The sequence below is a fragment of the Euleptes europaea genome, chromosome 6 (assembly GCF_029931775.1).
Source record: "Euleptes europaea isolate rEulEur1 chromosome 6, rEulEur1.hap1, whole genome shotgun sequence".
Classification (NCBI taxonomy): domain Eukaryota; kingdom Metazoa; phylum Chordata; class Lepidosauria; order Squamata; family Sphaerodactylidae; genus Euleptes; species Euleptes europaea.
The window spans coordinates 59971176-59989149 of record NC_079317.1 but is presented as its reverse complement, the minus strand read 5'-3'; the positions used below and the strand labels follow the sequence as shown (position 1 = coordinate 59989149).

At 41.7% G+C, this 17974-nt stretch overlaps 1 protein-coding gene across 2 annotated transcripts in view; it reads left to right on the top strand.

Moving 5' to 3' along the window:
- The first annotated feature begins 244 nt into the window (after nt 1-244).
- Nucleotides 245-17974, top strand: part of ATG13 (autophagy related 13) — a 33701-nt gene continuing 15971 nt past the window's right edge. For both annotated transcript variants that reach the window (XM_056851216.1, XM_056851217.1), the window contains exons 1-10: nt 245-263; nt 6379-6460; nt 7552-7632; nt 8358-8477; nt 9265-9311; nt 10441-10581; nt 12705-12745; nt 13896-13992; nt 14278-14376; nt 15384-15477. In XM_056851216.1, the coding sequence (XP_056707194.1) occupies nt 6392-6460; nt 7552-7632; nt 8358-8477; nt 9265-9311; nt 10441-10581; nt 12705-12745; nt 13896-13992; nt 14278-14376; nt 15384-15477 (789 nt within the window). In that variant the 5' untranslated portion in view covers nt 245-263; nt 6379-6391. The remainder of the gene's footprint in view (nt 264-6378; nt 6461-7551; nt 7633-8357; nt 8478-9264; nt 9312-10440; nt 10582-12704; nt 12746-13895; nt 13993-14277; nt 14377-15383; nt 15478-17974) is intronic.

Here is a 17974-nt window from a genome sequence, read left to right as displayed (position 1 = left end):
TGCTGAGGTGACGTCTGGGGGAAAAACCAGGGCCTTTCTCCACCGACCCGGGCTGGAGGGAGAACGAGGCCTCTTCCGTGATCGAGGAACCGAGAAGCTCCGTAGGAGGCAGAGGAGGCATCTTCCAGTCCCCTGAGCCGAGACCAGCAGCGAGGATCTTTGGGAGGCCTCTGCGGGCTTGGCCGTGATGAGGGTTGGTCGTTAGCCTGTTGGCTTGTCCCGGAATGAGACCCCTAGCCCTCTCCTCAGCCTTCCCCCTGCAGGTAATCAAAGCAAACAAAAACACACCCACACACGAGCACTTCTATAGGGTTGAGCTGGAGTTAAGTACGGGTTTGTGGCCGTGAAGAGTTTCTGTTTCCCGGCATGCTACCTGTCTCTATAAAAACCTACTTGTAATGAAAATAAAATCTTAGGATGCAATGCTGTCTTCAGTATGTGGCTTGTCTTGTCCATACCTTTGGGTTTAAATCCAGCTGCCAAGCTAGGTTCAATCATATGCAGTGAGTGTGGCTGTAACATTTGCTTTCGTTTTTTGAATTTGTAAAATGGCCCTTTATTTCAAGAAGTGCAGTCCTGATAACATTTGACTAGAGTTGTTGACTGTTTTGGGGGAGTAGCTATAGAGGACATTGGTTGTGGATGAGTTTACAGTAAATAATTAAAATTACAATGTGCTATTGACAGTATAGCCCTTTGATAATGGATACATCTTGGTTTACTTAGCATAATTATATTTATGTAGAACTACATCCCATTGATTCATTAGGACTTACTTTGGTTTGATGACTTAATAGTGAGCTTAATCATGTTTACTCAGAAGCGAGTCCCATTGAATTCTGTACAGTTTGGAGCCTAAAGGTAAAGAAGAAATGAAAGGCCAAGTAAGAAAAAGAATTAATCTGGTGCAGAAAAAGTAATATGCTAAGGGGTGGGAAGTGTAGTTTCCTGCGAGTGATTATAAAGTATATTAAAACCACACACACAATAAAATGTGAATGATGGTAGAAAGCTGTAGTTTTTAAAGAGCTGCAACAACGCAGATCTAGTTTTCTTTACAAATTTTTACATCACAAATTTTTACATCACAAGTGGGAGACCTGTGAAACTCATGGGGGAAGGGAAATCCCATTCCACCATCTCTCTTCCCTTTCTCTCCCTCCCCTCGCTCCTGGAGCTTTCTTCCAACCTAAAACTGCTTTATACTGAATCAGACCCTCGGTCGATCAAAGTCAGTATTGTCTACTCAGGCCGGCAGCGGCTCTCCAGGGTCTCAGGCAGAGGTCTTTCATATCACCTACTTGCCTAGTCCCTTTAACTGGAGATGCAGTAGGCTAGAATTTCCTAGGCCCAGGCTCTACTGCCTCAGCAGTGAAGCAACTCCATAGTGCCAACTGTGATTTTGTGAGATCTCAGACAGCATTCTCTATTGGGGGGAGGTTAACCCCCTTAGTTGCTCTTTGAGTTAACCCGATTGTGCACTTTTTTTGATCCGCATTCTGGGGACCAGTTTAGAATTAGATGTGATGATGTGGCAGTTTTTAGGATCCTGTTGCCATATCTTTGCACAGTATACTTTGCCCTCTTCTTGTGCTATGACCACATGGACCTTTGATCTAGTGACATTTCTAAACCTTTCAGTCAACAAAGTTACTGAAATTATGTGAGATTTCTCTATCTCATGGGTGATAATCCAACAAAGATATAAGCATTCATAAGCCCACAGGAATCTCAAGTTTAGGCATGATTAACTTTGTATTATTAAGAGTGCCAGTGTGGTATAGCTATTAAGAGTCTTGAACTTGGCTTCAGATCACTACTTGGACAATGAAGTTCAGTGGATAGCATTTGTATCAGATAAAACAGTAATGTGTTCCACCCTGACCTCCTTGGAGGAAGGGTAGAACAGAAGTGTGAGACATGAATGAATGCATGCACTGGATTGTGCTTTGTACTTTTAAAGTACTCTTATACAGACAGTTATAGTCCAGTTAGAATTGCTGGATGCCGTGATTATAGCTAAATGAACGAAAATGTAAAAACTTACTGTTCCTTGCCTAAAATATACAGCATCATTTATTAGCTGCTCTTTCCTCTTTATATTTCTCATTAGCTCAGGCGGGGAAGCAAAAATTAAATCAGAAATGCTTTAATTGCCATAAAACACCATTTTAAAATTCTTCTGTTTTATTAAAGATAGCAATTTTGGAGAGTGTGGTAACTTAGTAGCAATCAAAGATTTAGTAGTGAATGTAAAAATGAACAGTTTGTGTACATTAGGATTTCCTTATGAAACCGGATACTGTTGTTTCATGTGTTACATTTCTTCTATATGGGGAATATCTTTCTCTTGGTCCTCTTATTTGCTCTTTTCTCATTCATGACCACTTCATCTCCACTTCTTTTTCTTATCTTTATCTGTTTTCCATTTCTAATATCTGGTTAAAAATCAGTACCCTTTGGTGTGCTCCATCTTCTTCGTTACTCCTGCTTAAATAAGACCATTTTAGGGGGAAATATGTTTATTATAGGAATTTGCATTTCATACTGTATTAATAGCCATATATGTAGTAGTTTACCCAGTGCTGAACTAAGAGCTTAACAAGTTTTATTTCTCAGTACAGTAGGTCTTGACAAGCGCAGATGTATGTTCAGATATTGACACTATATGCATGGCTATTTCTTGTTATATTATCTTGAACTCATATGTTTGTAAAGTTTACTTGGGGCTACCCTTGAAGAGTGTTTGGAGGCTGCAGCTAGTGCAGAATGCTTTGACTCTAAATAAAACAGTTTCTCTTAAACATAGTTTATAAGTATAACAGCGTAATGGTTTCTGAATGGTTAATAAGCTTAATTGTTTCAGATAGGTATATAAGCGTAATGGTACCAGATAGGTGTTACCATTCTTGTTTCTGTAGAACTCCTTATATAGATCTAGCCAAAAAGGTTTATTTTCTTAATTTGCCACTTAGGCGAATAACTTCCACACAGAACAGAGATTGAACTCACAGCACTCTACAGCATCTCACTCAATCTACTCTCTCCACATACTTTGAACTGAACTCTCCCTTACACAGACTCCGCTAACTGTCCCACAAAGCCTTTCAGAACAAGCCAGTCAACTCTGCCCTCAGGGTATAGCCACCATCTAACCATCTAAGTTTAGTTCCTTCTTAAATGGGGGGATAGATTTATTTGTTGTTTATTACATTTATTTTGTGCTTTTATTTCATGAGGCAGAATACAGTGGGCTCCCAGCCAGTTTTCCATGCAGGCAATGGTGAAACTTATCAATTCCAGAAGCTTTTCTGTTTTGTTTTTCTCCTTAAAAGCTGAGAATTGCTTATTTCAGAGTAACAGGGACATGTGATTTCAATCAATTCTGCAGGCCCAAGAAAGGTGGGATACCTTGGACGTGGATTTAATGATAATTATTTCTCCTGAAGGTATTGGAACTTTACTTGGAGCTTTGCCTAGTGCTCCCTGTTCCTCTAAGGTGATAGTGATGCAATTGTTGCCAAGGCAACTGCTAGCCACATTCTAAACATCAGCAGGTAGTCTAAAGAAGGAATGGATTCTTTAATGGGTTTGTGAGTCAGAGACAGGTGTTTGACTTTTATTTGGAATTTCAACAGGGTCAATCTTGACATTTTCAAAGATATGTGAGGTGAATGAAATGCTGGAATTAAAGTGACTGCAGTCTTTGTGAGACATTTAATTTTATACATATGAAGCTGTCCATATACTGAGTGCGATGAAAGGTTTATCTAGTCCTACTCAAGACTCACAACAGTCTTTCATTGCTCTTCTGAGTTGTTTTTGACTGGAGACTTAGCCTAGGATGATCAATATGCAATGCACGTGCTCTGCCACTAAACTACAAAGCAAGGAACCTGGGCGCCAGTTTGATTTGAACAACCTGAACATTACAATTTATTGGCTGATATTGTGAAGGTCTCTCTGATGTTACCGTGCCCTTAATCGCATTCAGAATGCAAGAAAGGAAACACAGCACCTACTGTTGTGGCCATAGCTATGGCATACTCTGTAGGAGCCCTGTCACTACTGTAGAGAGGGGCTTGAATCCCTTTTGCCCGTACACATCATGCAGTGAAGGGAAGTGTGGTTAGTCCAACCAGGTCACCCAGACACCACCATGGCTTACTTTGCAGCTGAATCCCAAACATAAATTCAGGCCCTGGGGGAAAATAAAGCTCTTGAGGCAAGGCAAGGGGAACAAAAACATTAGGATAGCTACAGGAGGATATTTGACTGTGCAATCACATTTTCACCTGTTTCCCAGTATCTCACTGGGAAGAGCACTGGCATGATGTGCAGGAGTGAGTTCAAATCCTACCAAGATGGAAACCACTACTCTGTGAGGCGTTCCAGGCAAGTCGCTGTAGCAGTGAGACACAGGAGACCTCAATGACTGTAACAGGCTAAATTGGGGCGGGGTGGGTGTCACAGTTTTTTACAAGGACCATGTTTCACTTTGTTAAGTTAAAGCAATGCAGTCTTGGATAATAGGTGCTTGCCCCTTACTGTAATATAACTTTTCATATTTAGAAAAGACATGCATATAAATACACCCATATTGTGGCCATTTAACATAGCTAAATAGGGTCAAAAAGAAAAGGGGAAAAGAACTCAATCCTGAAAACTAATCAAATAGCCAAAAAGGTGTAAGTACGCAAACCTCAACATACGTACAATTAAAAAAATTACACAAAAGAGTAAAATAAGGAAGTCCTTTATATATAAAGGAGACCCTTTCCCCTTCATTCCTTTCATTCCTATCACATGCTGTTACGATCCAGACATGACCAGTGGAGAGTACAATAGTAACAGAGGGTCCTTTCAAAGAGGATCTTGCTTCAATCTGTCCCCTCAGTTCCAATCCTGTCAAACCAACAGACCTGAGAGAGCAGCCAAGCAAGGCAAACAGTGATGCCAGGCATCTGTCAGTGGGAGGAAAGCTCCAAGAATTTAAAGCTCAGTGGCTACAAATTACAACTAGACCTCTGGGTTCAGCAAACCATTCAGTTTAGCTACTACATAGAGTTTCTCAGTCTCCCCCAAGAACTTTTTCTTACATCTCCCAGATCTATCCTGGAGAAAAAAACTCTCAAGAACGATAACAGCTATAGTGCAGCTCCTGAACATTTAAATGATAGAACCAGTTCCTCCATGCGAGTGTCACTCAGGCATATATTCTATCTTCTTCACTGACCCCAAGAAAAACAGGGACTGGAGAGCCATCTTATACCTAAAATATATCAACACGTTTGTGGCGCAAAAGTGCTTATACATGGAGATACTACAGTCTATCACAGAAGCCCTAATGCCCAGGGGCTTCATGACATACATAGCCCTCACATCCCCATCCATACGGAACATCGCAGGTTGCTCCATTTTTCTTACCTGGATCATCATTTTCAATTCAGAGCCCTCCCCTTCGGCTTGGCATTGGCTCCCCAAGTTTTCTCAAAAGTGCTGTGATGCTGGTGATGCTCATGATGCTAACTTGCAGACAAGGGATCCAGGTACACCTTACCTGGATGACATTCTGATAATTTCCCCTTCCTGAGAAAAAGCCATCAAGGACACTACCCGAACCATACAGATCTTGGGAGTCCCACAGCTATCTCATGAACAGAGAAAAAAACAGTCTCAGTCCTTCTCAGAGACTAACACACTTGGGGGTCATCATAGACACATGTTGTTCCTTCCAGAGGACAAGGCAAACAAGATATTTTCTATGGCCAAGGCCAAATCAGCCCAGCTAATGGTGTTGGCACGCCTCCAAGTCCTGATGATAGTATGCTCTGGATCAGTCCCGTGGGCATGATTCCACTCCAGACCGTGGTTCCTACACCCTCATCAGTTAGACATCTTACAAAAAAGGGACAAGAGGTTGATGTTATCCTCACCAGAGAGGCAAAGCATGATATAGTGGACCAAGCTCAGCAACCTGAAAAGATGGCACCCTTATATTCAGGAGAGCCTTGTTCAAATATTCACTGATGCTAGCTGGTTTGGATAGGGAGCTTTCCTTCACAACTTTCCTGCACAGGGCCCTTGGACTCAAGTAGAAAGCAGAATGGCCATCAACATCCTGGAACTCAGAGCCATCAAAAAGTGCTTCTTAAGATGTGCATAGCAATGAAATATTGGTTATTTTTAGCACATTCAGCTTAAGTTAAATGTGCTCTGTTCCTGTCCTGATTACTGAATTGTTTCTGAAAAGACACAGATAGTTTGTCACTGTTGAAAATAAGATATTCACTATTGTACTCTTCATAGAGTTTCATAGTCTCTGAATCTAGAAACCTAAATAAAAAATAGGACATTTATGCATCTTCTCTATTCCAGGTTTCCATATGCAATGGACACTGATCTCAGTTCCCAGGACAGGAAGGACCTGGACAAATTCATCAAATTTTTTGCTTTAAAGGTAGGTTTTGTTGTGTAATCACAATGCATTTGTGTTGCAAAAAACAGAAACTCCCTGAAGTTGTCCATGTTCATATAGTGATTAATACAAAATTTAAGTCTTAGTAGCATTTTGAACTGAGCCTTCACTCTGATTGTTTGTAAAGGTATAGAATAAAATCATACAGAACAACCAGAAATAAAATATTTTAGAAATACGGTAATATTTTTGCATCCAACTATCTCTTAACTGTGGGTGCTGTCAGTAACCTATTACAATGTTGATGAACTATAGATGACCTGTTAATAGATGTGGACATAAATATATGGTTTCTCAACAATATGCTGTCCAAACTCTGCGCATCCTGAATCTCACACCTCTGTTAGGGCTTTCAGTGTAAAGCAACAAAGGATTCTGAGGTGTTCTATTGATCCTGGTTTGGCTGTCTGTGAACCAATTGGTGTTCACAGAAATTGTTGTGGGTTTTGTAGAGAACACAAACACAGTGAGGTTGGGATGATATGTCTCCAGGAAGGAATCAGCAAAAGATGAATCCATATAACAAAATTTAAAAAAAATAAACTGAGAAACTTGCAAACTATTTGATGACATATTCATCTTCAGGTTCAAGATGACTTTTCCCCCCCTGTACAATCCTAGTTTTTGATTAGGGAATTATTTTAGCAGTGTCTTGATATTACCAGGATGGCAACTTCAAAATTGTTCGTCTAAAAAAATATGCATGCTTGTCATTGTTGCACATCAAGGGCTAGTAGGGTTATAGCAGGAATAAAATTATATTTCTCCCTTGTTTCTGCATTCCATTTAATCTCTTTCCTTCATACAAATGCTTTAAGGGCCCTGAATAGGGCGAGAATAGCAATTTCTGATGACTCAAGAACTGAGTGAGCATGTGTTGTAGTGGTCAGAGTGTCAGACTAGGATCTGGGAGACCCATGGAAGCTTGCTGGGTGGCCTTGGGTCAGTCACGCACTCTTAGCCTAATCTACCTCACTGGTAGGATAAAATGGAGGCAAGGAGAAAGTTGTAGGCCACTCTGGGCCAAAAGGCAGAGTATAAATGAAGCAAATAAAAATATATTTTTCTTTCAGACTGTACAAGTGATTGTCCAGGCCCGTCTTGGAGAAAAGATCTGTACTCGATCATCATCCTCACCTACTGGCTCTGATTGGGTAAATATATATTCCTTCAAACAATCCCATGATTCTGTAATTTGTTGTGGTCTGCTATGATGCAGGAAACTCTTTAAGTAGAAGTATAAAGATAGTGCCATGAAAAAATATTAGTACATGTTTTTGCCATATGCAGTAAGACTCCAGCCTCTTGTGAGTCTGAGTAGAGAAATATAATAGTTCCAAGTAATTTATTATTGAGATATTTTTATCCAATTCCATCACTAATCATTTCTGCAGTAGCTCAAAACAGTAATTATAAAACTGTATTTAAACTATAGTTTTTAGCTGTTTTCTGATTGGGGGATATTAGATGTGTGAGGCATTTAAGAGGAGTGATAGGCCAAAAGGACAAGAAAGAAACGAGAAGTAGGTGTCTTCCTGTTTTACCATAATATAAGAACATAAGAAAAGCCCTGCTGAATCAGACCAAGGCCCATCAAGTCCAGCAGTCTGTTCACACAGTGGCCAACCAGGTGCCTCTAGGAAGCCCCCAAGCAAGACGACTGCAGCAGCACCATCCTGCCTGTGTTCCACAGCACCTAAGATAATAGGCATGCTCCTCTGATCCTGGAGATAATAGGTATGCATCATATAGTTGGAAAGGCTGCAATACAGCTACTACTAATCTGCAGTGTGTGATCAACACAGGATTTTGTGTTTGAAGTTCTCGTAAGGTTTCTCAAACAAATTTCTGAAAAGTAAAATCACTCTTCATTTTGCAGTTCAACTTGGCAATTAAAGACATACCGGAAGTTACTCATGAAGCAAAAAAAGCCCTGGCAGGACAGCTACCTGCTGTTGGGAGGTCAATGTGCGTGGAAATCTCTCTCAAGACCTCTGAGGTAAAGCATAAAGAAAATCGTGGTACTCTTTACCATTGTCATCTTTGAAATGTGCATCCTTTTTTGTTTTTTATATATACTCACAGCATGTGCTTTCTGGTTCCATGGTTTGTTGACCCTCTTTGGGAAACCACTTCACTCTTGAAATGACACGTCATTATCACACTTATAATCTTCCCTTGAAGATGAATTTCAAGAAGATGGAGTTTGGACATTTAAAGCATTAGGGATTGTGCAAAATGCCAATGGCAGTGCACCTGTGACATCACAGTCACCCTCTCTGCAGAATGGTTGTTCAGCTAAAAACAAATGATTGGTTATTTTTTTAAAAAGTTACTTTATGATTGTTTAAATGTATATATAATTGCCATCATACTGAATAATAGGAGGATGGGACAAACTGGTGAAGAAGTCAGCATTTGCTAGATAGGCAGATATGCCTGTCATTTGAAGAGCAAAGATATAAGCAAGCTCTGCTGACCCCTCTGGGGCAAATACATGATGGCTGCTGTTACATACATGTGTTTGAATCCTTACTCTAGCTCCAGACCACAGCAAGTTTAGCTTATCCACATGTAAATGCTGAAAATATGCTCCATGCAACTTCTTACGAGGCAACTGTGGAGCCATTGGGTTGGATGTAACCAGCTTTGCCACTGGTGAAATGTGGAGGAGGGTGTCCATTTTGACCACCAAAAGACTATGCTGGGGATTATGGGATCTGTATGGACAAATGCACTAAGGTTTAATGGGATTTATTTGTTAAACATTCTTTTTTCCATCACAGGGGGATTCCATGGAACTGGAAATTTGGTGTTTAGAAATGAATGAGAAGTAAGTATGTGTTGCTGATTCTTGACCAGTAAGTAAATATGCTGACTTAAAGTGCAACCCTAAACAGAGTTATAGCCTTCTAAATCAATGGAATTAGAAGGGTGTAAGTGTTTAGGATGGCACTGTCAATGACTAAGTGCATAAAAGGCCTGGTCTGCCATCAGTGACTTCCATTTCTCTGCATACATTTTTATACACAGATAGGAAAGTAAAAGCAAAATGCATCTTTATAATGTGCCAAATGATCAGAGGAGGAAAAAACAGGCATGACCTCTTAGCCTCCCCCCTCCCAGGCAGAGACAATTACAGTAGCTGGGGAGGAGAGGGATAGGGGTGTTGACTGCATCATTCTCCTCCCCTCCATTTTATCCCTAAAACAAACCGGTGAGATAGGTTAGGCTGAGAATGTGTGTCTGGTCCAAGGTCCAGGTTTATATACATAGCAAAGTAGGGATTTGAACCTGGGTCTCCTGAATCCTAGTCTGAAACTAACCTCTACACAACACTGGCATCCATGAGGTGATTGTTGTTGAACAGTAGCAAGTAGCCTGGCTTGGGTAAGCCATGCAGGTCACATGGTAGCTTATTGCCTGGTGGTTGCTGTTGGTCTTGGCCCAGATAAGTCTTCCCTGAAAGGCCAAAACAGCCCTGCAAAGGACCCTCTCCCTGCCTTTTACTGACAGAAACCAAGGCTTGAAGGTTGGCACTACTGTTGTGGTTGCTTATCAACCCCACAGTGTCCATGAGAGGGCATTTGTTTCTTAAAGCTATAAGTGCTGCTTCTGTTCTTTTAAGCCCCCAATGTTTTTTTTTCCAGATTTTTCTACAAACATGGGGCTTTTCTCAGGTTTGTGGCAAGATCTGGTTTGCCTGTTCATGATCCCAGTCACCAGATTTAAATATCTGCAGATGTACCATGTTGAGAATTAGATATATTGATTTGCTTGCTATGAAAAGATTTGTATTTCATAATTTTTAACCTTAATGTTAGATTATGATCCTAATTGTTTGTAACTTAAATGTGTCATTCTAAGGCAAACCCTAGATTTTATAATCTCCAGCATATGCTGGTATCATTTTTACCATTTCATTGGGAATACTGAACTAACTGCTACTGTGTGCTTTCTAGGTGTGATAAAGAAATCAAAGTTTCCTACACTGTGTATAACAGGCTCTCTCTGTTGCTGAAGTCTTTGCTTGCCATAACCAGAGTGACACCTGCCTATAGACTGTCAAGGAAACAGGGTCATGAATATGTAATATTGTACAGGTAATATGAACTCCAATATTCCATCGAAACAATAGAATTATGGCACATATTCTTTCCACTCTCCACTTCTAAGTAAGCTTTATATTTCTTGGTTAAGTTCTGTTTATTCTAACATGTCCATATGCTTATATACTTCTTTTCATTTACATCCAGCATGTTTGTTCATTTGCTGCTTAATCCTTTAAACATTTTTTCTCTTTCCTTTTTGGGTTTGGGTTATGGAAAGGGTTCCTTTCCTTCCTTCCTTCCTTCCTTCCTTCCTTCCTTCCTTCCTTCCTTCCTTCCTTCCTTCCTTCCTTCCTTCCTTCCTTCCTTCCTTCCTCATTTTAAAATTTGTCAAAAGGTAACATCTATTTTGTAATGTGTATTTCATTGTTCTGGTTTACACATCTCTGTGAGTTCTTGTTCCTTTTTCTGTCCAGATTGTGATACATCCAAAAGCTTGTTACCAACTTTGAATTTTACTGTAGAAATTGAACTAAACAATCGAGATTTAACTGTTTGCAAGTACTGCTCCTCTGAGAGCTTTGACTATAATGCAAATTAGAAATATTGTGTATCTTCTATTCATATTGGGTGAGGGGCCTGTGTAGGAGCCCCACTGAAATTATGGAGGTTGTTCAGCAGCCCTGCATGTTTCTCCCTAAACTCTTAACACTGTTCTTTGAACAAAAACGGATGAAGGACTTGGCTTTGTAGCGGAAAACTGGGGTTCTTGGGGGGGAGAGAGACCCGAGACTGTTGTCAAGAAAACAGTTTTATTCGCAGCTGCTGCTCAGCTACTTTAGCAAGCAAAAATCACTGAGCCCCGATTGTACTGGGGAAGAGACATTTATCCCAAATCCATGCTCTGATGGGGCACGTCAACATTCCGTGCTTATCTGGTTGTTTTACATAGTCTGGAGCCTAAGAGCTCAGCGGTTCCATCCAGTTCCCGTAATCGTTCACCGTGACTTTCCATGACTTTTCCCCTACTACCTTATCACACACATAGCTAGCTTGTATTGAAGCAGACATTTTCCCTCTCCTGTCTCAGCTTCATTTTACTTCTCCATTCTTAGTGCAAAGCTAGCACAGGAAAACTTGAGTTGAACAGTTCAGAGGATCAGGCTGTACAGTGTATAGGATTGCTAGGTCCCCCCTTGCCACTGTCGGGTGCTCCAGTAGGAGGGGGTGGGGGGGCGATTTGCACATGCACAGCATGTGTGTGCAATAATGTTCCTTCTGGGGTAAACCTGGAAGTGACGGGGAATGTGCTGGAGCATCTCCGTTAAACCCAGAAGTGGCGGGGACGCTCTAGCATATTCCTCCAGAAACTCGATGGTTTTCATAGAGGGTTTTTTTGAGGGACATGCTAGTGTCCGCTTTCGGGTTTACCCCAGAAGGGACATTCATCCCTCCCCCACGGACAGTGGGCAGGCTTGTTAATTGGCAGGCAATTGCCTGCCATTAACAGGCATCTGGCAAACCCAACAGTATATAAATAGTTAACTTGTTTTCCAGGGTTTATGTGCAGCAACAGTATACAAAGGCATTCCTCTGATAATATACTTTTAATGACTAGCTGACTACAGATACAGTCTGGTTCTTAGGAGAGCTGTCTGTTAAATCTTAGATGCTATTTTTGGATGAATGGGGATGGGTAGTTGTAGGCACCATATAAACAGCTCGGCCTTGTTTATTTTCTAAGAGACCTAGCTGGATATCTTTTTACAGTGTCTGAGTATAGTTAATTTGCTGAGAATTTAGATTAGTACAGTTCTTCTTAGGTAGCAAGTCTTGGAATTGCTTCTAAGCTGTCAAGTTGATATTTAGGAGAAAAACAGAGAAGATAAAACCTGAAGTGGTTCTGAGTCTGACTAAGATCTTTTGGGTTAATCTTTTTTGCCAGATGACAGTTGTTTAATCCAGTTGATAAAATATTGATGATAGGTTTCCTGCTCAGTCATGGATCACCTTGAGCAAATTGCCGTCTCTCAGCCCTGATTCCCATCTGTAAAAGGGCAAAGATGACCAAGTTTGTAAAGCATTGTGCACATTAGTGATTAACTGTGTGTCTGGCTTTATACTGCCTGGTAGCCTACATCTAAGGGGCTGTTTCTTTCTCTTTTCCCCATTTGTAGGATATACTTTGGAGAAGTCCAGTTGAGTGGCCTAGGAGAAGGTATGGTTGGCCAAAGCACTGGTTTTGACAAGATTTGTATTAGAATCATAGAATGTTAGAATCATAGAGTTGGAAGGGACCACTAGGGTCATCTAATCCAACCCCCTGCACAATGCAGGAAATTCACAACTACCTCCCCTCACACACCCAGCGACCCCTACTCCATGCCCAGAAGATGGCAAAAAAAACCCCAAAACATTCCAGAATCCCTGGCCAATCTGGCCTGGAGGAAAATTGCTTCCTGACCCCAAAGTGGTGATCAGCATTACCCTGGGCATGTAATTCTGGTGGATTACAGTTTCCCTTCTGCTCACACCCACCTTATATATCCTACTGATTACCTTCTAAACTTGCTAAATGTAACAGATGTTCTTCTTCTTCGTGTCCTCATTTTCAAGGGTGTTTGCTTAACAGCATGTGCAAAGGTAATCAGAAGCCAAAAACATAAAATATCACAACCACAGGCCACATTAGAAAAGAAAACAAATATGTTACAACGTTCAATGTGCTGCACGTGTCACATTACAAAGAGCACACTCGGGCACAGTATACAATCTCCACTGTTTGTAATACACAATAAAGTGGATTATGAGTGTCAGACAGCTAAAGGGTTATTGCCTATGAAGGTTCCTGATCTACAGCAGGAGTCCAAGCTAGATGGGTTTCTTCCAGACCCATGATTCTCTTTTTCGTGAATTTGTCTAGCTTATGCCTAACTGCAGTAACCTGGGCATGTAAGAAAGGGCCACAAGAGCCAAACACTGACAGAACCCTTCCTGCCCTCCCTCATGATCTGCCTAAGTTCACGGAATCAGCATTGCTGACAGAGGGCCATCTAGCCTCTGCTTAAAACTTAAACAGTTAAAATGGAAGAAGAGTTGGTTTTTATAAGCCAACTTTTTCTACCACTTAAGGGAGAATCAAACCGGCTTACAATCACCTTCCCTCCCCACAAGAGACACCCTGTGAGGTAGGTGGGGCTGAGAGAGCTCTAAAAGAGCTGTGGCTAGCCCAAAGTCACCCAGCTGGCTTCATGTGGAGGAGTGGGGAAGCTATGTTGGGTCCCCATTGGGGAGAACAGCAGGGTAATATATTTTAATTTTTATGTAAAATGATTTTTACTTTGCCAATTGCTTTTCTGCCTCTGTAGGGTTTCAAACAGTCCGCGTTGGAACAGTGGGTACTCCATTGGGCACCATCACTCTGTCTTGTGCTTACAGAATCAACTTGGCTTTCATGTCCACAAGGTGAGGATATCATAGTCAAGCTTAAACCACCTTTTCAGAGAGATGCTTTTTAAAGCACACAATCTGGGGTTCTTTGATCTTGCAGTGTGGTAGTATTTGGTAACCCTGAGTTATACTCCAAACCACCCAATGCCTTGTTCGTGTGTGGAGTTGCAGGGTGGAATTCTGGTGATGCTCTGCTCCCCGTTGTCTGATGCAAAGAGTAGGCTAGCTGCCAGAACTGGGGTTGCAGCAAAGAAGGGAGAAGAGTCTTATGAATAACACCGTGTGCTTGTTGCATTGCAGGCAGTTTGAGAGGACCCCTCCTATCATGGGGATTATCATTGATCACTTTGTGGACCGTCCCTATCCCAGCTCCTCACCCATGCACCCCTGCAATTACAGGTGAGGACACATGACTAATAGGTGAAGATACAGGTATTCTCAAGTATAGAGCCTTTACAGCATGCAGTGCTGGGTGGAAAAAAGGATCAGTCCTGCTTCTGCTGTTATTTGGAGCATTTCCTATTCCGTTACAGATTAGTGGATAGAATATGGCCCAGAGGTTTCACACTCACTCTAGCTGGTTAATGTGAAGTCTCCTTTGTTTCATTAATTGTTTTCCTGATTGTACATTGTTTAAGATGAAAAATCTTAATTACGATACCAAATGACATGCAAAATAAAGCCAACACATGTCCATTTTCGTATTTGCATGCTTGTGTATCAGCCACAGAAAGCATGCATGATTCAGAATTCTTCACACATTGTAATAAAAGAAGCTTTGATAAATAGATCAAAGTTTGAAAATAGTTTTCTTTCCTTAAAGTGTCCTTGATAATTGGACCAACAGCAATGATAGTACATTAAATTCTCTGCAGCTAGATTTATTAAGCCCTGACCTGGATGGCCCAGGCTAGCCTGATCTCGTCAGATCTCAGAAGCTAAGCAGGGTCAGCCCTGGTTAGTATTTGGATGGGAGACTACCAAGGAATACCAGGGTTGCTATGCAGAGGAAGGCACTGGCAAACCACCTCTGTTAGTCTCTTGCCATGAAAACCCCAAAAAGGGGTCGCCATAAGTCAGCTGCAACTTGACGGCACTTCACACACACAGATTTATCAAAAGACTCTTCCTTCAGAAAAAAATCTTCTAAAAGCAGGACGAAACATGGAAGAATCATGTTTCTTCTTTGTTTAGGGAGAATTTCTGGAGAAATCAGAGCTGGAAATTCCTAATCACCCCAGTAATGTGTTCTTTAGCCTTAGTACTAAAAGAGTTAGAGCTCCTTCATAATTCTCCTTTCAACTCCACTTGGATCCTTGGCTTTGTTGTATTTCTCTGCATGTATTTCTTGTATGTCTATTATTGAATGGTCTCGTTTTGAAATTCATCTCTTCCTGTTTTTACAGAACAGGTGGGGAGGACGCCACAGTAGCATACCCATCAGTAGAAGACTCTCAAGAAGTTTGCACCACCTCTTTCTCTACTTCTCCTCCATCCCAGGTAGGAAACTTTTCAGAGACAATTCCAAAAGTTTCCCAGCATGTGTCTTCTGAAGAAGCAGCTGTGTAATCATGTTTGGCTATAGATTATGCTTTAATTCATTGACAGTCATTCTATTTTACTTGTATTTTTTACTGGCTATTTTCTGGAAGCTGTAATACAAGTACAGAAATTAAGATTGCAGCAAATTAAATGTTAGTGAGTTTAACCATACATACATTTCCCCACTGCAAAAAATTAAAACACAAATTATAATTAAAATACAATTTCACCAACATCTTTTGTTCCCTGACTTGATGACGCAAAGTAGAATTTAAGACTTTCTGCAATCTTTGCAAGCTCATTATACAAAATCTGTTATTTATTTTAAAATTCCCTATACCGTGAAATAATTAAGAATGGGCTTGTACTTTGCAAACTTCTTGGACAGGCCCTGGAAAACTACTAATTCTGAACAGACTGGTAAGAGAGCCTTTGTATACAAACCCTAACACAGCAAGTATGGTGTGGAAACAAGACTCTGTTTGGTGTGGAAACAAGTATGGTGTGAAAACAAGATTCTGAGTGCAAATTTTTACTTGGCGTGTACACTGTCCTATGAAAGTACTGCTAGTATCTTAGGCTGCTTCATGCAGCAGGATAGTTTTCATTACCACTGTAAAGGCAATGGATCATCCACAGAGCAGTTGTCTTCACGTTTTCCTTACCTTAGCCCCCTGCGGCTGCCACCCCACCACCTCTGGAAGTCTTTGGCATTTAAAAAAAAATCAGCGGTTGACATATTGCTAGAGTGTGATAACCTTATAATGATCTGTCTGCTGCAGTGATACTCTGTGGCTCTTTGATATGTCATCTGTGACACTTCTGACCATTGTGGCATTCTCCCCATGTTCCAGGGAAGTGTACAAGGTCATTGCCAAACGAGGCTTGTGGTTGGCCCTTCCCCTCATTCTAGATACACAAGGCTAAGGTTCAGCAGTGGTAGGGAGAGATGGCCCCTACACACATACAAACACATGTATAAAATATATACACATGCGTGTACACGCACATACACAGAAGTGGGAATCTTCAAGAAACTTGTGGGAGCAGCTATCCCATTCCCCCCACCTTTCCTTCCTCCCTTTTCTCAGTCTCTCACTCTTTCTCCCTCCTGCAACCCCTTTTCTTACTCTCCCTCCTCTCAGACCCTGCTCTGAAGCTCTGTTACACCACACTGGCTTTCATAGGGTGGCTGCTGTTGAAGAGTAGCAAGCAGCCAACCCTAGTTGAGTCTTGCAAGCCAGGTGTTAGTAGTAGAAGAAGAAGAGTTAGTTTTGATATGCCGACTTTCTCTACCACTCCCCATCTTTCCCTCCCCACAACAGACACCCTGTGAGCTAGGTGGGGCTGAGAGAGTGTGACTAGCCCAAGATCACCCAGCTGGCTTCATGTGTAGGAGTGGGGAAACAAATCCAGTTCACCAGATTAACGTCCACAGCTCATGTGGAGGAATGTGGAATCAAACCCGGTTCTCCAGATCAGAGTCCTCCAGAGTGTTAGTAAGTCACCCAGAGCTTGCTGCCAGGCCTAGAGTTCCCAACTGACAGGTGGGACCTGGAGATACCCCAGAATTACAACTGAACTCCAGACAAAAGAGATCTGTCACCCTGGAGAAAATGGCTGCTTTGGAGGGTAAACTGTTTGGCATTATACTCTGCTGAGGCCTCTCCCCTTCCCAAACCTTGCTCTCCTCAGATGTCACCACAAAATCTCCAGGAATTTCCCAACCTGGAGTTTGCAGCCTGCCCCAATGTACCCCCCCAAGGTTAAAATAGTCCTGGAAAGGGCCCTGACCCCATCCCCTTTTTACTGACAGAATCAAGCTGTGGTTGCCTAGCAACGGCCACTGAGGGAATCCGTTGATCATTTTATCATTTCCAGGTTTTTTTAACCCTCCCAGTGTATATTTTTTAGATTTTTCTGCAAACCTAGGGTCCTTTTCAGGTTTGTAGAAAGATCTGTCTTGTCTGTTTCCAGCTCTAGTCATGGGATTTAAGTATCTTCAGATTTGGCTGACTTTGCTATTAGAATATACAAGTGGGAACCCACAAGAAACTTGCAGGAGTGGACATCACATTCCCCACACCATTGATTCCTTCCCTCTTCCCCCACTTCTCTCAGTGTCTCTCTCTTTCTTTCCCCCACCCCCTCTCTTACTGTGATTCTCTCTCCCATGTCTGTCATTCCTTCTCTTCCTGCACCCTACCCCATCACTCTCTTTCTGACCCACAATCGCATCAGTCTTTTTGCCCTATCACTCTCTCTTGCTCTCTCTTTCTTCCTCCCACCCCATCGAACTCTCTTTCTGCCTCTCACCCCATAACACTCTCTTTTTATGCTTTCCCACTCCATTGCTCTCCTTTGCTGCATTAGCAGCAGTGGCTTGCCCAGCCCCCATCCTCTTCATTGTCATGGTGACAGCTCCCCCCAATAGCTTTGTTGCCTTAGAGGCTTT